The sequence below is a fragment of the Bicyclus anynana genome, chromosome 17 (genome assembly GCF_947172395.1).
Source record: "Bicyclus anynana chromosome 17, ilBicAnyn1.1, whole genome shotgun sequence".
Classification (NCBI taxonomy): Eukaryota; Metazoa; Arthropoda; class Insecta; order Lepidoptera; family Nymphalidae; genus Bicyclus; species Bicyclus anynana.
Genome location: NC_069099.1, coordinates 11,583,028 through 11,605,269, shown reverse-complemented (window position 1 = coordinate 11,605,269; position 22,242 = coordinate 11,583,028). Strand labels below are relative to the sequence as shown.

Genomic DNA, 22,242 nt, shown 5'->3' with positions numbered 1-22,242 from the left:
GTAATGCGATAATGCTGCATAATTTTTACTTACACTCCATACAATAGTTAAGCGTAAACTTTTTATAATTGCTACAAGGCTAAGTTTGCCGCATTACGTATAGTAAAAAAATATATAATGAAAAATTTATCACGAACGCCAAATGCAAGACTAATAGCATTTTAATTTATACCTATTTCAAAAACTAACAATTAGATTTTTAGAAGCTAAAATCGATTTCACAAATACCTTTTTTCATCAATAAAATTAAAGATTATCAAGGTTCTTTATACTTGTGATATTTAACATTGATAAGTAGCTTTAAAACTAGGTCAAAAAACGGTTATCGACTGCTTATTGGTAATCTTAAAGTAAAAGTACCTTTATTGTCAGAATAAGACTTTCTGTACGTAGAGAACCCAATAAAAAGATAAAATGTGTTTTCTACGTACACACCACAAAAAAATATGCTGCCCTTTGGATAACATCCTGCAGGTATATGAGGCTATTGTAGAGCTATTCTGTATCGATGTTTTTGTAACTTTATAGTGTGAGTTTCAAAATTGTCTCTATCTCGCTCTCTCTGTCTCGCTACTATAGATAGAGAGTGATAGAGACGAACGCAAAGCTCTGGCTTGCTTATATTAAGGTTCTGTGTATTAAACCTGGGTCACGCTAGGAAACATTAGAATTTTTCCTTCCAAGAAATTTTCAGAAGCACACCGAATTGAATAAAGCTCTCCTTGTCTCGGTGAATCGGTGAACACGGACGTTTTCATTATTATTATACTGACAGGGACCATTACAAACTCAAAACATTGTCACCCAAATAAACACCAACCCGCAAGGAAGCAGTGTTGTGGGTAAAAGCGCCAAGTCATTTTCTTTCAGAGAGAGGAGGCCAGTGGCCTAAAAATAGGCCTACGACCTATAAATAGGCTAATGCAGTGGGCCGAAAAGTAGGCTATTAATGAGGGAGATGTTAATGATAATGAAGATATTGCTAATCATGTTCACCTTAAGTGTTTTTATTCACGAAATGTCTTTAATTTTGAAATAACTCACATAATATAAACCTTTCAGAGACTGGTAAGTAAAATTTCATTATATCGAGTAGTAGTAGGACTTTATCTAAAATTTTCAAATGGAAATCCATAGCAGGCTAAGTTTTAACTATAGTAGGTAAGGTACTAATTAGTCTCACAGTGCATCATAAGGAGTGACTTAATTTCCCAAGAGGTTCAAAAAGTAGGAAAAGATATTATAGTTCTTGTTATGCGCCTTCTCATTATCAACCCATATTCGGCTCACTGCTGAGCTCGAGTCTCCTCGCGGAATGACAGTTAGATCAATGGTCTACCACGCTGGCCCAATGCTGATTGGCAGACTTCACACACGCGGAGAATTAAGAAAATTCTCAGTTATGCAGGTTTCCTCGTAATGTTTTTCTTCATCGTTTCAGACCCGTGATTTATAATTTCTTAAATTGCACATAACTTGAAATATTGGAGGTACATGCCCCGGACCGGATCTTAATCTACACCCTCCGGAATCGGAGGCAGAGGTTAAATCCACTGGGCTATCACGGCGTGTATTGTATTGTAGCATATTGCGCTATCACTAACTAAACAAACTGAACTTACCTATGAAAGCAAGGGTCGAAAAACAGCTTTTAAAAAATGACGAAGATCTGGCAATCACAGCCACTGACTCTACAACTAACTTCATGTAACAACAAATAATCTGTTGAATGTCGCAGTTAATATGGTAGAAATACCATATACATATACTGAGATTATTTTATAAGTGTGTAAAAAATGTATTTTTTTTTTATTTCAGATATAAATATGAAAATCTTGTAAATGAATGTTATTTGAAAATATAACATAAAAACAACAAACTTACAACATGGAAACGAATTCAATAACGAAGGACTTTGCTACATGGAAATTGGATTAGCCTAATTTATCGGTTGCTCTTTGAATATGATCTAATTTGTGGAGTTTAAAACTAATTTTTTGTGATCACTATGTAACTTTGGTTTGATTTTAAGTATTACGACTTTATTTAACATAAATTTAATAATGAATTAGAATATCTTGTTGTAAATAAACTAAAACCATTATCAGCACCAATGCCAAATCAAATAATACTGTCTTCATTTCTTTTATCAGTTAATCAGTGTTCTTTATCTCTTATTCCTATTTCCATTTCGTTAATATATAATTAAATGGGACCAATTTGGAAGTATACTCTTTCAAACAAAAAATCAATTTTTAAAATTGGTTAAGAAATGACGAAGTTATGCAGTAAAAAAAAAAAAACATACGCGTTGAATTGAGGATCTCCTCCACCATCAATAGCACCAATGACAAATCAAATAATACCGTCTTCATTTCTTTTATCAGTTAATTAGTGATCTTTATCTCTTATTCCTTATCTCAATGATTGTAACCGGGCATCTATACACACACATTACATTTTGTGCTTGTATTGTCTGTGAATAAACGTATGATGTTACTTTCAGTCACTTTTCAGTGCGACGTATAATAATTTACTTAAACATTCAAGTATTCTGTAACTTTGAGTAAATAATAAATTTGTAATATTAATATCTTATATGGAAAATAGAATTTAATTCTCAGTCAACCATTGCTAGACATCTTACACCCCAATTAACAAAATTGTAGTAACATGTTATAAGTCAACGTTTGACAATGTAAACTATTTTTACATGGGCCTCAAATACCTGTAAAGATAGCTTATATTAATACGCCCAATAAAGATTAAGATTGCGTAGCAAGCGCTACGCAGAGTGCTACGGGTGCTACGACCATAACTACGAATGTGTAGAATATCGCTAACATAGGTTTAGAAATACGTTGTCCTCGTACCAAAATCTTAGCGAAAATAGTCTTTTCAAGTCAAGTTATATAATAAACACTAGATTGAGTAAGATATAGCTTTACGTAATAACGAAAAAATACCTGTCACCTACATTTTAGGATTAAAGTCGTAGCGATATAAAAGCTTCGAGTAAAGTGCGATGTAAGCATTATATCGACGTAAGTATTATGTATAATCAGTAGATGCACAATCAGCATTCGAGTAAAAACTTAAAGGTAATAAAAATGCGAAACAAGACTCTCTTATGTACTAAAGCTTGATATTTGTGTAGTCATTCATATAATAATAAATAGATAAAGGTGTTTCATTCACCAAGTAATATCGATTACTTTATTTTATTAGTAAAGTAATCTATATTAAAGATATCAAAAACAATAGAATCAAAAGGCGCACATAGGGTTACCAGATGCTTAATGGTCGCCATATTTACGGGAATCGTAAGCACTGTTTGATTTTTTTCCTCGTAAATATGTCGACGAACTGTAATTGTTGTGAATTTCTAATAAAAACCTGCGCATTCGTTACTTTATGAGTATTGGTGATGTGTTTTATGCGGTGTTTTATGTTGTAAGCACAGATTTTAGGTCAAGAAGTAAGCCAAAAGATAACCCTAGGTGGTCGGGCGCGGGTGACGGCGGCGCGGCGCTGCCGCAGCCAGCGCGGCGTCCTTGTGGCGGGTAATAGCGCCAGGCACGCGACGTGGTCGATACTCTAACAGCCTCCGCCTCAATTATTCACCACGCCACCACCGCCACCGCCACCGCCACCACGCGCCCGGACAAAGGACGCGCACTGCGACACCTACCGGCCCACCGCCGGCCCGCCGCCGCCGCTCCGTCTCCGACAAAGCCAGAAGCCAAAGCCAAAACGAAGCACAACGAACGTGTAACACTCCAAACCTGTCAGGGGGTCGTCGGGTCGCGAGAGAGCGCGGTGGTCGCGCGTTACGTAAAGGGCGCGACTTGCGCGTGTGTGCGCGGGGACGCGCTCGCGGGCGCTCGGGGCGGGTTCGCGCGCGGAGTGCCGCCGCACAGTTATGCAACGCGCCGCCACCGTCGCCCGGACGGAAAATCGAACGCGAGGGGCGCGGGAGCCTGCGCGCGCAGCGACAGCGTCGATACGACACGCTCGCGAGGACGCGCAGGTGGCCGACCTCGCTCCGCCGGCGCGCTTCTGCGAACTGAGCCGCGTGCGGCACTGCCACTCGCTGACGTTTACACCAGACATCCAGTCACACTTGTACAATAAGATCATCATTGACAGCCAACTATATAGGCGTTCGTCGTTGGTTATGGGGCTTAGTACCGCGACACTGCTCCAATATCTTAGGTAGGGTGATACTATACAGCTTAGCGTAGTCTTCCAGGCATGGAGAATACAACACAACACCACCAACTCCGGATTAACAATTATTACTAAGAATTTCATTAGAGGAAAAAGAAGCTCCCAAACCCTAAGAAACGCCAGACCTCGTGATATAAAGCAACATAAAAAAAATACACTTTTTCAATTTAATTTCAAAGCATTTTATTAATTCTTAAAGTTTTCCATTTAAGCCAATGAGCTAACCACTACTAAGTATAAACTAAAATGAAATAATCTTATTCCTGTGTATCAGAATTTTCAACACAGTTTTCATCAAGTTTTTATAAATATTCCTGTTATTTTTTTTTTTCAAAAATAATTGCTTCATTGTCTCGAAACTCGATCAGTTTCTTTTAAATAAATTTGAAAGACAATAAATACAAACAACGCATGAAATAATTTGGAGTATTGTCGATAATTTTGTCTGCCACAAGTCGTAATGTAAACCTATCCTTGCCAGACTCTGTTTCGTAGAACGCCGCTCACCGAGCTACGCTATAGCTTTCTCGGTCTATCCGCAAAAGCTTTAGTCCCAGACAATAAGCTACTAGATGCATGTCGCCCCACCCGAAGGCGCCAACCGCTCCGCAGCGCGCGACCTCGCATACCTCGACCAATTGACATTACCTTACACGGTGCAAGCTAAATGGCCAGCAAATATGTTACGCTACGTTCACAAGGCTATGTCCTGCAAGTTTTTTAACGTATATTGACATGTATACGTATGTATAGTCATACGTTTTCATCAGTATACAAACGTCGTTTATCGTTTGGCTACCTAGCCACGATTAATTCGTTGAGATCGTATAAAACGTACGTTAGAAACCTATAGGACAATGCCGAGTGACGATTCACACGGCATTATCCGACACGATTTTTACGTTCTTGCCTCGATGGGCTTATTAGTTAAAACTATAACTATTAACTACCAGACTTCGACCGCGTGGAATTCTGTTTTTCACAAATCTCTCAGGAATTATGTAGATTTTCGAGATATAAGTAGTTTATGTGTCCATCTATCTTCTTTCTAAATTTCAGCCAAATAGGTTTAGTACTAGCGGCGTGAAAGAGTAAAAAACATACATACCTATTTACCTATACACACTCTCATTATTTTATGTATTATTTTTAAAAAATACTGTAAAACCTTGAGTACCCACATCAACTTCATAGTAAACCTAAAGATGGATTTTTGCAAGTATTTTAAACAAGCAGCCGGAGAAATTTAAATTATCCCAAAAATCGACAACTGAGGCTTAAGTCACGGAGTAACTTAATTTAGAAGTTCAAAATTAATATGTATTAAGTTAAGTGGTTCAAACATTTTAAAAGTCTAATACTTATTTGAATAATTACCTATCTTTTTAACATGACAAGAAGATTACTACCTACTTAGTTTTTAACTAGCAGACGCCCCTGACTTCATCCGCGTGGATCCCTATTTCAACACTTTAAGGGTTGAATTTTTTTTAATCACATTATATTTCGTATTTTTTGTATGATTTATAAACAGTTTTTTAAAACTGTAATTCTAAAATAATAAAATGAATGATTTTCCATACATCCTTTCAACCCCTATTTCACCCCCTTCTATTTTTATTTTAGGGTCAAAAAGTACTCTGTTTTGCTCCCATTTACGATTATGCCAAAATTCATCTTGATCGGTTCAACCGTTTAGCCATGAAAAGGTAACAGACAGACAGACTTACTTTTGCATTTATAATATTAGTATAGAAATACAATAATTGTATGTTATATGAGTAGCGGTGACCAACGTAACTGTCACTGAGCGACTGAAGGTCCAATTTTCTCTTAACCCATATTAAATCAGTCTAGAACGAAGGTTACTTCACCGCAGAATCTTTTATTACAAAAAACCTTTATGGAAATCAAGGCCTACCTCGATGTCTAAGTCTTAACCTTTAGACGACCTTTGTTTAACTTTTAACACATTTAGCTTGGATTGTCACGTTGGTCTAAATGTTAACTTGTTCGGTTATGAAACACAAATTTTCGGGATCGGTTTTCAGGATCAAAAATTGTTGGATTTAATATGTAGAAATCATCGATAATAGTTCGTAGCTAGAAAATATGCTACGGCTACGACGTAGCTATCCTCGAAAATCGATTAGAATGTGGGTCCTTAGTTTAGCAGAGTACCTTTAATTTTTAAAAAAATGGAGGCAAGATCTAGACAACATCACGATCCTCCAATATCACATAACAATGTTGACGGTATCCTAACTTGTCCTCTCTGCGCCAGGACATTCCGCATTAAAATAAGGTATCTAAGTCACATGAGGGTGCCTGATCGAAGCCCGCGTGTGATCTAACAAAGTTTCCTGTCACTCTATGTAGTAAGCCTAGTCAATCCTCAAGTCTAACTTTCCTAAACAAAAAAAAATACAATCTGACTGGTATATTTTTTATTTAATTTACAAGTTAGCCCTTGACCACAATCTTACCTGATGGTAAGTGATGAAACTAAGATGGAAGCGGACTAACTTGTTACGAGTAGGATAAAAAACCACACCCTTTTCGGTTTCTACAAGACATCGTACCGGAACGCTAAATTGCTTGGCGGTTAGTACTGCTGTAGGGTGGTTACTAGCCACGGCCTGCCAGACTTAGACCGATTAAGAAAACCTCAATCGGCCCAGCTGAGGATCGAACGCAGGTCCTCCGTCTTGTAAATCCACCGCGCATACCACTGCGCCACGGGGGCCGTCAGAATCAGATCCAGAGATTCCATTTAAACAAACAAACAGACATACGTACACACAAATATACGCTCTTTGGCTTTATAATATTAATCAATAAACAAGTAAAAGGTGTTTTTTCAAACGCACGTGACCAATGCGCGCACATTTTCCGACTAAGATGCATTTACACCTTTACTTAAGTGTTTTACTTCAATGGCTTCTCATCTTAGCCTTTTGCTTTATTGAGCGTTACTCGGTTAAGCCGTCTTAGCATACAAGTATCCGCAGTAGGTACCTAGTTCATCATTAGCGGCCTGTTTTAACAGCCCACTACAGGACCAAACTACTATACCCGGAACGGACGGACTATAGCCGTGATAGCCCAGTGGATATGACCTCTGCCTCCGATTCCGAAGGGTGCGGGTTCGTATCCGGTCCTGGGCATGCACCCCAACTTTTCAGTTGTGTACATTTTAAGAAATTAAATATCACGTGTCTCAAACGATGAAGGAAAAACCTCGAAAGGAAACCTGAGAATTTTCTTAATTATCTGCGTGTGTGAAGTCTGCCAATCCGCATTGGGCCAGCATGGTGGACTATTGGCCTAACCCCTCTCATTCTGAGAGGAGACTCGAGCTCAGCAGTGAGCCGAATATGGGTTGATAACGACGACAGGACCAAACATCCCTCCTTGTAGGAGGACACAGCCTACCATTAGAGTAAATAGTAGAGGTAAAGCTCACACTTTTTAGAGCTTATTGCCAATCCTTCTACACCGTAGTCTGTGGACCGACTATAAGAAGCGGGCCTAAGGCACCCTACGGGTCCAGTAATGTGCTGAGGGCGGTGCTGGGACGGCCGCGTCATTGCAAAGCCTCGGCGATGTTCGCAGAGGAACGGCTGATTATTATGCCATCATAAGAAAGCGAGTGGCATCAATGATCTCCAGATTTGTGAGCAGCTCCAACGCCCTCCTCAGTACGTGGGCGTACAGACTAGATAGCCCTCCAGAGCCCTATTCTGGAGAAATTTCTAAAAACAAGCCTGATTCTATGGATATAAGAGGGTAATAATAATTATAATAATTAATACTCGGTTTTCAGTATTTTTGTTTATATTGTAAAAAAATATAAAATACATATACACACGCATTTAATACTGCCTTTTTAAGGGAAACAATAAATAATAATCATTTAATTAACCTGCTAAAAGTGTATATACTTAATTGCGGATAGATAATTTTAATAATTAGAATCTATCTTTGATAGATAATAATTATCCGCCTGCTACAATATAAAAATAAATAACTAAATACATTATACACTTACACCAATTTCAGGAGATTCTTACTCTAAATAAAATCTAGATAACGCAGAATCCGTGTCCACACCTATTAATACTATTGTCATAATATAAAAAGATTATACAAAAAAAACAGCTGGTTAGTAACTACTAACCTCGTTATTGATGCAAGTTGGTAGGAGGGTAGTTTATCAAAAGTTATTACTAACCTGATTTTTTTTACTGTTGATTAAGCCAATGTCCTACAAATTTCGTGGTACATTATCTCGTTCCGACGCTCATTAATTTTTATTTCATATTATATATAATTTTCGTAAATAAAAAAGTTGATCGTCTCATCGAAATGAAGCTTCTCATGCAAAATTGACTTGACAGTATTCAGTTGTACAAAATACAAATTTTCAAAATGTTCTACTTCTGTCTTCTATACTTCTATAGATACAGAGACTTGAAGTAGAACCTTAATCTTTTAAATTTTTTCCGGGGGGGACGGCGCGTACGCAGTCCCCACTACCAAAAATTACGCGTCCGAGTTATCCACATTAGGGATAATCGCAGAGGTCAACCCAGCCGCAGTGCAATGGAAGGGCCTCGCTCTGGGGGAACCGCCTTCTTGATCACGGTGTCCCCTACGCCAGGTAAGTATGCTTTGACTAACTTAGAGCGGGGTAGTCATTGCGCGCGGCGGAATCTCCATAGCGCGAGACGACAACGCGGCCGCTACGTGCAGCGACACCACGCGGCATCTGATGGAACTGCCACGTCGGCACGCAGAAAACGTTACACACACAAGCGTTAGTGCGTTGGTAGTTTACGAACGTATCACCAGATGTCAGCACCAAATATTGCTTTATATAAATTTTTGCTAATAGATAACCAAAAGAAATACGATCACACAAAAAACATTGTTCAAAGTAAAAGACTGATTAGAACAGTCTTTAGGTATATTAAAATTTAAAAACTGATTATATGCGTGTAGGGCTCCATTTTTATGGGTCACAATCCCGACTAAAATGATGGGTTTTGTTACTAACAACGCACTTTAAACTTTTTTAGTGCACACTGAATTGAGAAATAGTTTTCCCAAACCCACAATATTTTTGAAGACGTCTCCAATGATACGCCATGGGATGAACTAGATTTTATGCAGGCGGTCTTAATATAAAACTTATATTAAATTACAGATTCCTTTTTTGTCTATGGAACCCTGAAAAAGGTTTCTCTTAAAGTCTTCAAAAGTTATAACTTTAAATACCTATGTTTTTTTTAGTTAGGGCGGCTGCACCCAAAAAAACGTGCAGGACATAAGTAACACATAACAACATAATTTTAAAAACAATAAAAATCTTATACTAATCACAGTGCATAAAGCTTAATGTAATTAACTTATGACATCTGTATTTTCATAACCACATAATGCCCATTTAAATTAATAACCAAGAGGTATTCCTCACACCATAATATAAAAAAATGCAAAATGTCAACTAAATGTTTCAGATCTTATCATAAATTCGGCATTAAAGTTGCAATACTTTCAAGTTGCTCCTCTAAAGAATGCTTCTCCTTACCATAGTTTATAACTAGATCCCATTCATTATAATCATCTAAACCACATTCAGAAGCAACATCATCTACACCTTCCTTAAACTGAAAGCCTCTTTCTATTCGAGTTTCTTCGTCAGCTATCAATCTTACGGTCTTCACAAGTTCTCCATACGTTTCTTTGAACCACTGTATGTCTGTCATTCGACGCACGTCACTCACGATCCATATTGGTTTGTCAAGAGCTGAAAATTTAATTTGCCATTTTTATTTATAAATTATAACAAAGCAACTATACTTCAGCCTTTCTTAATGAATACTGTTTACCCTGTAATCTTTGTGTTTACCAACAAACAAATTAAAAATGAGGGTATACATCACTAGCCATTTCACACCTAATAATAATTGTAATTAAATTGTTCTTAAATTAATGAAAATAAATTTGACTAATAAGTTTAGAACAATTAGATATGGTTAATATATTTTATATAACATTTTTAAGCAAACCATACATAATTCAAAATAAATAAGTTATGAAATGAAAAGCGTTTTCTACCGTCATTTCTAATTCATTTGTTGGTGAACAGAACTCATCAAAAAAGGCTGTAGTATAGATGATATAACAAAGCAACACTTTCAGAACATTAAACTGCCTTGTGTCCCTAACGCGAAATTATATTTGTCTGACATGTCGTGTCGTGACGTAACAGAACAGAATCAGTATCATACATTTTGTATGGTAACATTTACACTGATGGCGAAATTATAAAAATAACAATAGTTTATTTCAGTAACATCAATCTAATAACAAATAAATAAAGGCTAGAGTCTTCTTTTAAGAGTTTAAAACTCCTGTGTCAGAAGGCTCAAGGAATTATATTTGTCTGACGTGTCGTGACGCATCAACCAAGAATCGTTATCATACAGTTTGTATGCGACACATCAGAAGCCGTCACTACATGTCATAACACATAAGTAAAAACGTTGCCGTACAAGATGTATCACACCGATTCTATTCTGATGCGTAACGACACGACACGACGTGTCAGACAAATATAATTCCGCCTTTATGTGTTGTGATATGTGATAGCTTCTGATGTGGCCATCACGACACGTCAGATTATAGTGCGCACGCGGCAGTGCTGTCTTGTGATGCTGTCAAGAGCTACGGCTGTATTAATTCAAAACATTGACTTGATGCGTCAGAACACGACATATTAATGTAAACACTTGCCATCACGTCATGACACGACACGTGGCGTCAAGTCAGACAAATATAAATCCGCTTTAAACCTGAGGGGTTAATACTATTCTTCATGTGCTTATTAATTTACAGAAATGTTGCTAAATAGCAGAAATATGTATAGTCAGTATAGTATGCACTAAACATTGAATTTGCTCTGAGCACTAGGCTTACATCTGCACAGTTGATGCATACTATACTTCGACAAATAAACTGTCACAAATACCTCTACTATTACGACAATAGAGTAGTTGACTCATATCAAATTTAATACAAACAATATTAATTTCATATAGTACATGAAATAAGGGTCCGAAATATATCAATAATTATTACTTAATAAAAATTAAGGATTTCTTATAAAACTTAATTTACAATGTTACTTGATGTACTAAATTTTCGAACTAATTATTGTTGACTAATATTTTTTGTCCAACGCTCCGTAATCGTTTGTAAGTGATTTGTTATAGTAATGTCATGAAACAGTCAAAAAACTTGTATTGTCAAAAATATATTTAACTAAAATTTTCAATGTAGTAGAATGATAGTAAACTATTAGGCCTCTAGGCCTCTATTACGCCTCTAGACACTTGCAAACCATTGTTTAGAAAACTGAATGTGTTAACATTGCCAAGTATGTATATTTTCACTATCTGCGTTTTTATAAAAAAGTATGAGTACCTCTTTTGTAAAAAATCTGATTTGCACTCTAGTGATACAAGAAACCCTCATAACTTGATGCTGAATTATTCTCCTAGAACTAAATTATACTTAAAGAATTGTCCTGGGATGTGTATCAAAATATTTAACCGCATTCCGAAAGATATTAAAGCGTTACCTATGGCACAATTTAAAAGAAATTTATACGACTGGTTGATAAGTAAAACCTACTATAATGTCAAAGAACTATTAAAATAATAATTGTAAAAATGTTAATTGTAAAAATAATGAATTTTGTATATTGTATTGCAAGTGTAACTTTATTTTATTTTCATTTTTAATTTAATTTGGTAATTATGACTATTGATGTTATTTTTTCTTTTTTTATTTGTAATTTCATTTAATTTAATTTAGTAACTGTGACTGTATTTATCTTTTTCTTAATCTCTTTTTATTTAATTTGGTAATTGTGACTATTTGTATTTTTTTATATTTGCACACTATTAATTTAGTGGAATGTTGTATTCTTGCAAATAAACAATTATTATTATTATTATTATTATTATTAGATTTATTAAAAGTGTCAACTAGCCTATTATACATACAGCTTACGCCTAGCTCAGTGTTTTGAAGTCCATATAAAAGACCTATTTTCTGCAGGAGACCTGAGTACTGTATTGCAATTTTGTAACAATGTTTACTTGCAAGTGCAAGTTACAAATTCACTGCTATATTTCTCTTTCTATAGTATTGTGTTAGACAGAGAGAGATAGAGGTAAATTCAAAACTTGCCATAGAGAATTATAAACATGTTAACCAGAATAGCAGATGTGATGATGATGATTTTATTTTACCATTTTCGCAAGCAGCTCTACAGAAGCAACCATAATCTTTTTCCCTCATGTCTTCACTCCACTTGATCATAGCCAGCCGATACAGTTCCTTATATTCACCGTCACTTAATAGCTCATTTAGATTCAGATTATTCTCCTTGGCCCAATGACTCTTGATGGGCTTGGATATTTTTATTATTTCACACTTTTCACCAAATCTGAAACATAACATTAAAATATCCATTACTAATACTTAAAGTAGAAGAGTTTGTTTAAACACCAATCTGTAGAACTAGATTGAAGTGAAAAATACCTTATGTTCAGAGTGGACTCGAAGTTTGGCACATACTATAACTACTAGCCTCTATACACAACAGACAACATTGTGGCCAAGTGTAAAAAAGGCTCAGGAACAACCACCAAGCAACTTAGCATTCTGGTATGATGTCATGTAGAGACTGAAAAGGGTGTGGATTTTCATCTTCTTCCTAACAAGTTAGTCCGCTTCCATCTTAGATTGCATCATCACTTACCATCTGGTGAGATTGTAGTCAAGGACTAACTTCTTCTTCTTCTTCTTATAACTTGTATAGAATTTAAAAAAAAATACATTCTTTCTTCCTTATGAGAGTACCAAATATATTTTAGAATTTAAACTATCGTGAGTGTTATTCATATTAATTGATTATGAAACACGGCTAAAACTCATGTGATATTACGTCGGAGTATGCCCGACTAGTTTCGAACCCATACGGGGCCCTTAGTCATGAGCTGGTTCTTGCATCGCGGCACGATCCAAACTGATAACTCACGTGATCCGACGTAATATCACGTGAGTTTTAGCCGTGTTTCATAATCAATTAGTACCAACTATAGTTTAAGCTCTACTACTATAAATATATTCTGCCACATAATTATGTTTCTATAACCACATGCATGTCTCTCAATAAGTTCAAAGTTTTTATTTAGTGCACGCTTATACAAAAATCTTATTATATAAACTATAATAAAGCTTGGTATTGAGCACATTGAACTGCACTTTATGATAGTGTACTTAGTTCTAGATAAATTTATAAAATGGTGATAAACAAAAAAGAATAAACCCTGGCTGAGTTTGTTGTGGACTCCTCTCGGACCAAGGCATATTTGGAACTCTCGTAAGTTTAATTTAAATAAGATTTCAACTAATTATTATCATCATTATCTAATAATAATATTTCATGGCATTTCGAAAGTGCTTGTAGTTTACAAGCCTAATTGAAATAAAATTTATTTTGAATTTGAATTTTATCATATCATATACATAATTTAATATTTAAATCTCCTTTATGAAGTAGTAAGCCAGTTCTTGACCAGTAGTAAGCCAATAAAATAGGCTTACTACTGGTCAATAAAAATTAATTAGTTATATGCTAGGCAGCAGCATCACCGAGGGGTTAAAGTTTAACTCAAAAATGTATGTACTCACTTTTCTTTTAAGCGATCAGTTAAAAAATCTTTGCCACACTTTCTCTTACCGCTGAACAGTAAAATTACTTGTGGAGACATTTTGTCATCTGCAATAGGAAAGTATTATTTTACTGTAGAATGACATCAATAATTTACTGACATAATATGAAAGTAGATATTACATTACGTAAATTATAATTAGCAATTAAATTAATATTATGATACCTATTACCAAAGCATACCTACTTTAAGTTAAAAAAAATAGAATTTAATAAACCGGAGCGCTATACACTTTTGTTATTGTTTATTCAGAAAAGTAATCATAAAATTAACTTTAAATTAAAAAGAGAAACCTACTTACTAAATACTGAAGTTTGTTTAGACGGCTATCGAATTGGAGGACTAACAGGCAACTAATTTCAAAAGTTCACAAATATGTTCTATTGCACAGTTCACTGTAATAGTAAAATTCTATTGTAAAATCTAAATTTATCAAGTAATCCTTATTAGAATTTCGAAAATTTTGTGGGAAATGGGATTATTTTCATCTTCGTTGTTTACCACAGATCACTGTTTACGTTTGTCGCACAGATCACTATAGACGTTTCACGTTTGTCGTTAAGTGTCACCTGTCATTTATCAAGGTTATTTGTCAATGTCAGTGACAGTAGATCGGGGTTCTGACCTTTTTAATTGTGTATGGAAAGTGCAACATTCGATTTGTTTAAGTATATTTAAGATAGATAGAAAATAACATAGATCAAAAACGGTGAATGTGGTAATAACAAAATGTGTGAAGTGTATAAATGAAATCAGCACAAAAAGTTAAATACTGCCACCTATAAACTGTTTGTAAGACAACGCAATGAAATGATATTGTACCGCTAGATGTCACGAGTTATTTTTTCGTTATAAAAATAGATGGCTCTCCATACCGGAATTCAAATAGTAAATAGACGTTGGCTCAGACCAAATATTAAGTAAAAACTACAAGGCTTTTAAGTTAATATTTTGCAAAAGATTGTGATTATGTCTGATTGTATGTACCTATTAAACTGATTCACTCCATCAATTGTTAATATAGATGTGGGTAGGTAGGTGTATCTACCTTCTTTTATTGACGGTAAAATTGAAAGATCTCCAACCAACTCAAATCAATTACGTTAGGTAGGTACATATTACAATTTAATGAAACCACTAAATAAAAGTAATAGGTACCTATCTACAGAAATATCCGTAACTAAACGAATGATGGCCTATTTTTAAATTCGTTATGGGCTATGTGATATATTACTTATATAGCCCACGCTGCGTTTATTATACCAATTCACCCATAACACATGACTATAAATAAAATCGTGCCGACACGAAAAAATGGCGTTATTTGAATGCCGGACGATAATTTAAATGTAGCAACAACCGCTTTTAGCTTACAACCTTAATTGACTTAAAAATGCTTATCAATATCCTATAATCATAAATCATAAAGCAATAAAGGAGCAGTTTCACTCTGAACCATAAAATGATGAGGTTTAAATGCAATGTAGAAGTTCGCTTGTATAAACATAGTATCTTTTGTAATAAAGTCCAAGTTCGGAGCACGATGCACGCTCACGACTTTCTGAACGACTCCGGACATGACATTCCAAGTTTCGTTGTAGATTAGAATGGGATGGATAGCGAGCCACCCGCCGAAAAAAACGAGACAAGCGACCGCGGAGCAGTCCACGTGGACTGCTTAATATCAACACAGGAGCAACGACCAATGGCAAACGGTACCACTAATGTATTTCTCACCTCCGCACTCACACCCAGGTCGCCTGCTACGTCTGAATTATTTATGCGATTCTCAACTTTCCGTCACTCGCCGAGGGTTTAAGTCTAGCAGCGAGTTGTTAGCTCGGTCGTTTTCGAAATGACTTATGGTATCCTGCCGGTGTCATTTTCGTTCGTGGGCCTTGTAAATAAGGCAGATTGTCGCTCGGAAAGTGCTCTGCGGTTCTTGAATTTAAAACGATTCCCAAGAACACGGGCGCAAGTTGGTGAAGGTTGGAAGAGGCCGCGGTGCAAACTGCATCGTCTCGTCACAACGACTCCCGCCCCGGCGCCTCGCCCCCTCGGGCGCCCGGCTTTATTGTAGAAGTTGTGTGGCGTGCATGTGTGTACGTCTGTTCCGGATCAACTGTTGTGCCGGCTGTCGAACGCTGAGGCACGACATTTCATAGTTCTGCGCATGCTGCGAATGGCCTCGGAACTCGATATTTGCAATATTTTGCCATTGCAATATTCCGCTTTTTGTTTGTTCAACGTAGCGTAGGACGTGAGCGTCTTACACGCCGGCCACTGCGAAAATAAACATTGATCAACTGCTATCGCTGCCAATAACTTTCCTTATTTATGTAGTGCAAATAGTCATTCGAATGGTAGGTGGCTGTACCTATCTGAGATGCGTAGGAGGAATAAGATATGCACGAAAAGACGCATTCAAATGCACACTTACCTACCCGTAAATCATTTTTTGTATTTTATGTTTTCTGCTGTGACAACCTTATGTAAAATCTCGATAAATTTTATCACATAAATAGCAGGTACAACTTTACAAGGGGCCAAGTCACATACAATTCATTTTAAAAACAATTTCAATTCTGTAAGAGGAAAAAATAACAAACGAGCATTAATAAAGTGTGCCCTCCGACAGGTCTACTTTAGCCCTCGTTGTAGGTAGGTAGGTATTTTTGATTCAATGAAAGGGATCGTAGGGCCGGAAATATTAGGGGGTGCGTGACGAGACGGCAAAGGGCTAGTCGTGACCTGCCACCTATTTGCTTACTAAACTTGTTTTTAATGACAGGTTTCCAGATGTGGGTAATTAGAGTGAGTGTATGAACTGAAAAGACTTTAATGATGGTTTCTATGAGCTGTGACATTCATATCATTTGACTTTTGAATGAATGAGTATGAGGCACTTAGATGTACGAGTAGGTAAGTAGGTATAATCTGGCAAGTTCGTTGATGAAACTCCCATGATATGCAGGCGACGGGGGGAAAGACTGTGCGGGCGTGTGGGGAAGTGAGTTGCATTGTCATTCATCGCTACACGCCCCCGGATCACGCGGCCCATTGGGAATGCTACGAACAAAGTTGCCAAGCTATATAGTTTATCTACTTTCGGAAGCCCGACTTAGGCAGTTGACACACTGTGTGGCAGTGACTTTTTGTTTACATAAAAAACAATAGGGATGAACACAGGTTTTTAAGTTGTATATAAATTAAGGTTATGCTTATATAGTGAAGCAATTTTGTAGAAGTAACAGGGTATATGGAATCTTTACTTTCGGAGCTAACGGGGGCATAAAGGGTCATCATATTTGCCATACTAAATGTCACAAAATAATGACGTCAACGCTGAGAGAGTTCGTTTGATTTGTATTGGCGTACAAACATAATTTCAAATATCTTTGTTATTTGTGAGTTTACGTTTATGCTTGCATACTGAAAAATGTCACATAAAATCTAAGGAAACTGAAAATGTATAATTTTTTCATATAATTATGTTAAAAGATTTTTAATTGATTTTGAAATTTCATAATCTTATATATATATTTGTAGAAATTAGTTAATATTGACCTTATTTACCCGAATGTCTCATAAAAATCAATATATTCAAACCTAAACATCATCCCTAATATTTAAATGGGTATTTACCTACCTACGTAGCAACTGGCCAAATACCTACATCTGACTTAATTAAACAAACGTGCGTGCCCGTAATCCCATATTATTTGTACAAGCAATGCAAAAATACACGAAGGGGGACTTGTTTGAACACATGTGGCCGGCGAGCTCGTTCCTGTGCAAATTCTGCTCATATCTGACCCTTGCACAGACATATAATGAGCTTAACATAATGGATAAACTAACAAATTATAAAAGTTTTTTTTCGGATTTAAATCAGATTATGGAGATATTTTTCTGTAGCAAATTTTTAAATTTTATCATATCAAAACATAAATGTGAAAATGGGAGCCAAATTCATAGAATTTATCACAAATATCTGTTATCGATTATGCCAAAAAAAGAAATAATGTAGTAGCTGTAAGTGGGTTCCAAATTCTATAAATTATAGAACTTACAATATATTATAGCTCAGTAGATACCTATAGTTAAGACTAGCTGACACTGTGCGGTTTCACCCGCGTGGTTCCCGTTCTCGTGGGAATACGGGGATAATATGGGATAATAGCCTATAGCCTTCCTCAATAAATGGGCTATCTAACACTGAAAGAATTTTTTAAATCGGACCAGTAGTTCCTGAGATTAGCGCGTTCAATATAATATAATATTAGTGTTAGTTAAGATTAATAAAATTAAAATCCCTTGAGTACCTTATAAGTAGCTTTCTATTATCGTCCTTATACTAACACATACCTACCTACCTATCTTACATTGGATTTATTACCTAAGTATATGTTTCCTGTAAATTTAATGTACTTTTAATAATAGTCAAAATAATTGAGATGCCAACAACCTATTTTTTATGTAGAAAGAATTTATTTCTCACCCCACAAACCTTCAGAACAGACTTCTCACTTACCTACTTTAATATAATTTGACGCGAAGTGAAACGATGTTAATGGTATCTCCGAATTTGATCCCATGAAGGGCGAATAAATGAGAAAAATCAGAACCAGCGGCCCTTGCCGAGGGTGCGAGCGATGGGGCGCGCAGACTCCTATACGCAAACTAATGAACTTAATTTATTACCCAAATCCTGGATTTAAAAGCTTGGAAAATAATATCTGTAGATAACATGCATAGATATATATATCTATCACTGTAATTTACTATTTACGTAGGTATAAGCACTACCATCGGTTACTTTATTAACTGTATCGTTATTATATCAGCCGATGGACGTGGTGGACTATTGGCCTAACCCCGTCTCATTGTGAGAGAAGACTCGAGCTCAGCAGTGAGCCGAATATGGGTCGATAACGAACGATATAGAATTAATAAACTACCTATCAGTGAGATACTCTATCTAGGTATAACTATACTAAGTAGTCCATAAATCATTTTACAAAAATATAACTCAAAGTCGTCCATATTTTGAGTTATATTAAAAAAACTTCAACCTCCTCCTCTTTGTCTTTAGCCCTGGAGTTGCCCTGTCCTTAGGAGTAAAATATTGAAAACTGAATGAAATTTTTTTAGTATTTTTCTGGTATACCTAGTAGATATTCCAATTTATAAACTGAAAGACTTTCAGCCCCTGTTTCACCTCTGATTTAAATTTCGAGATAACCAAGCCACCCAGGAGAAGTTATCTGGAGTTTAGACTCACCACGCTCCTTCAATGCGGGAATTCAATATCGGGAATTTAATGACGGGAGCCTGGTAACCACATATAATAAACGATCTGCCGGGATATAGATATACATGTCTACTCCTAGGTAAGTAAAAGCTATGAGTACAAATAATTGACGTGGAAGTTTATTTTAAGCACAGGTTTCACCGTTTCAACACATTATAACTCTTACGAGTATTTGTTATACAAGAGTTTTCTTAAATCATAAACAAATAAATGTATTCGTATTTCGTAGTGATGTTATGTTAATTTTATTACATCCGCAATAATCCCGCGGTGGCGACCGGCGAGTCGAACATCTCGTGTCGTGATAACGTACACGGCTATCAATATACTCCAAGAGCTGGTGCGAACTTTTAAGCAGGAATAAAAACAGAAGCATCTATAATAAGTAACTAGGTATCTAATAATGATGGACCTAGACGTAAAACTCGGTGTATTATCTTTATATGCGACATAAGGGTTGGTTGTGTAAGGAAACGAACGGTATCGAAAAACTTGTGTTGATTATTATCTCTCACTTATTCATTTACATCTTTACAATGTTTATAAAAAACGAAAATTTATCCAAAATACTATTAAAAATTATAAAAAAAATATACATCGAAGCTTTTGAGTAGGTACTACATAAGCAATAAGCAAGAAGCAAGCAAGGTCAGGGATCCAGAGTGAGGAACATTCTCACAACGCGGACGTATTAAATCCACGTTGATCGATACGTATTTTATCTACGGTAGGTACACATTAACATTTTTTTTAATTACGTCTTTGTCGTGCACTTAAGGATAGGGAATCTATCCTCTCACATGGAAAGATTGCTTAGGCCATTAAGTTTTCTTAACCGGCACTGGATATAGCTAGGTTCAATGATATTTTATACTATACGAGTAGATATGTTACGTGTCTACAAAATCACCGCAAAAAGTGATCCCAGTTTAGCTACTCCACTGAGAGCACATATGCACAATTTAGTATTTACTTACATTATATATTTAAGTATATACGAGTGGTTTTTACACTTCCTGAACACACAACTCGACATTGTAGACAATATTTAGGTAACTATTATTTGTTTAAATAACTTTCGTTGTTTAATAAGCGACTAAATGAGATTAAAACAATTATGCACATTTGGCCACCTCATTTGTTAGTTCCTTGTATCTAGTATAAAATATCGTAGGGTGGATTAAGACCCCCCACCAGGTGGACTAACGACATCAAGCGAGTCGCAGGGATTCGCTGGATGCAGGTGGCTCAGTATCGTGATGTTTGGAAGTCCCTAAAAAAGGCCTATGTCCTGCAGTGGACGTCCATCGGCTGATATGATGATGATGATGATGGTTAGGAAAGTGTGCACCAGCTCCTAGTCTATACGCCTTTACAAACACTGCTATCAATACCCTCGCATGGTCCCGCGGACACGGCGCACCGCACGCTCGACTCGCATTATTCAACACAAACAAAAAGGGAATAAATGCTTGAATAAAATACTTTTAATTTCCCCGGGCGCCGCTAATCGGGCAGCGGCGTGGAGGGCGCCAAATCGCCCTTTTTATTTTACCGTATGAAGGACTAGGGCGCCCACAAGGCGCTGGTTTTTTAATTGAGAACATATAGAGACATTTTTTGGGTTAATGAGTCATTAAGATTTTTAAGTTTTAGAAAGATAGGCTACATTTTGGTAGTAAGCTTACGAGGGTGAGGGATGATTGAGGTTATAAATCGCTAGTCATTTCACAGTTAATAATATTATTGTAATTAATTGTCCTATAATTAAATTAATGAAAATAAAGATTAATGAGCTTAGAACAATTAGATATGGTTAATATTTTTGAATAATGTTTTTTAAACAACTATACAATAAATAAGTTATGAAATGACATGCATTTTTATCCAACTTCCAAAAAGGAGGAGGTTCTACGTTTGGCTGTGTGTATGTTTTTTCTACCTTCATTTTTGATTTGTTTATCGGAAAAAAGCATATCGAGTAGAGCTGTAGTATAGATATTAAATATATAACTAATGAAGTAGGTACATACTTTAAAAGCTATATCTATATGTCTTGTATGTCGCGGTATATCTCTGTTTAATATAATCTGCGCAAGTTATAATACTTAATGTGTATGGAAAAATTGTAATGTAAGTTTATTACAATTTTCCAATCTGTATTATGTCTTGAAAACCGAGTAACATTAAAGCATTATTTTTCAATATTTTCTGTATCTTTTAAATATCACCGATATTTCCATTAAACCAACTCCAACTAGTCACCTAGTAGGTACAACAATAGTTATACTATATTAAATATCAATAAATGAAGAAATAATAAACAACAAAAGATAATGAACATGATGATTGGCTTACGTATGATATGATCATTTGCTGAATACCCTGTTCAAAAACCGAGTAACTTTAGCAGTACTTAAAGCAAGTGTCCTAGTTTACATAATTTGGATGTGGTCAATATGAATACAAATCCGGCGGGAAAACGGCTTTGGGCAGCGCGGGGGTGCGGCGTGGTGCGGTCACGCGCTCGGAATTAGTCCCCCCCCCGCACTTGACCCCCGAGGTGTCACCGAGCACGTTACCTACCCGCAGACACAGACTAAAGTTGTAATAGAGAGAAAAGACGTGTTTAAAAAAACTAGTGTACTGTAACGACTGATCTCAGATCAAATACATATGGACTTGTATCACTAACAAAAATTGTCTGTCATTCTTACAGGGGACGAGGTAAACTTATACATTGAAAATATTTAACACCAATAAATATGTGTGTCCTTACACTACACTACACACAACTATAAATTTGTTTTCCAATACACACACACGTGTACCTAATATTTACAGAGTAACAAACTCTTTGCTTACACTTGTTACACAGAATATTCG

The 22,242-nt window shown here is 36.1% G+C and overlaps 2 protein-coding genes and 1 non-coding gene across 5 annotated transcripts in view; all 3 read right to left on the bottom strand.

Annotated features, from left to right (window-relative positions):
• Nucleotides 1-4,113, bottom strand: part of LOC112055357 (uncharacterized) — a 65,370-nt gene extending 61,257 nt beyond the window's left edge. The window contains exon 1 of the mRNA XM_024095468.2: nt 3,692-4,113. Within this exon, the coding sequence (XP_023951236.2) occupies nt 3,692-4,113 (422 nt within the window). The remainder of the gene's footprint in view (nt 1-3,691) is intronic.
• Nucleotides 4,114-8,049: 3,936 nt separating this feature from the next.
• Nucleotides 8,050-16,000, bottom strand: LOC112044422 (phosphomevalonate kinase). 3 transcript variants are annotated; one of them, XM_024082190.2, is made up of 4 exons: nt 15,780-16,000; nt 14,002-14,089; nt 12,555-12,751; nt 8,050-10,042 (listed from the first exon to the last, which is right to left on the bottom strand). In XM_024082190.2, exons 2-4 carry the CDS (start codon nt 14,079-14,081, stop codon nt 9,759-9,761), a joined length of 561 nt encoding a protein of 186 aa, XP_023937958.1. In that variant the 5' UTR covers nt 14,082-14,089; nt 15,780-16,000; the 3' UTR covers nt 8,050-9,758. The 3 variants fall into 3 exon arrangements, with proteins under 3 accessions (XP_023937958.1, XP_023937169.1, XP_023936415.1); XM_024081401.2 differs by lacking the exon at nt 15,780-16,000 and adding an exon at nt 14,340-14,567; XM_024080647.2 differs by lacking the exon at nt 15,780-16,000 and adding an exon at nt 14,344-14,566.
• LOC112057862 (U1 spliceosomal RNA) lies at nt 8,740-8,901 on the bottom strand. Its single transcript, XR_002887738.1, has one exon. It is a non-coding gene; the product is annotated as a U1 spliceosomal RNA (small nuclear RNA).
• Nucleotides 16,001-22,242: the final 6,242 nt, after the last annotated feature.

Coding starts and splice junctions, on each gene's coding strand:
- LOC112044422 (XM_024082190.2), bottom strand. CDS start 14,081: ATGTCTCCACAAGTAATTTTACTGTTCAGCGGTAAGAGAAAGTGTGGC. Junction 12,752..14,001: donor ACTGATCGCTTAAAAGAAAA/GTGAGTACATAC, acceptor GTTATGTTTCAG/ATTTGGTGAAAAGTGTGAAA. Junction 10,043..12,554: donor TAGAGCTGCTTGCGAAAATG/GTAAAATAAAAT, acceptor TTAAATTTTCAG/CTCTTGACAAACCAATATGG.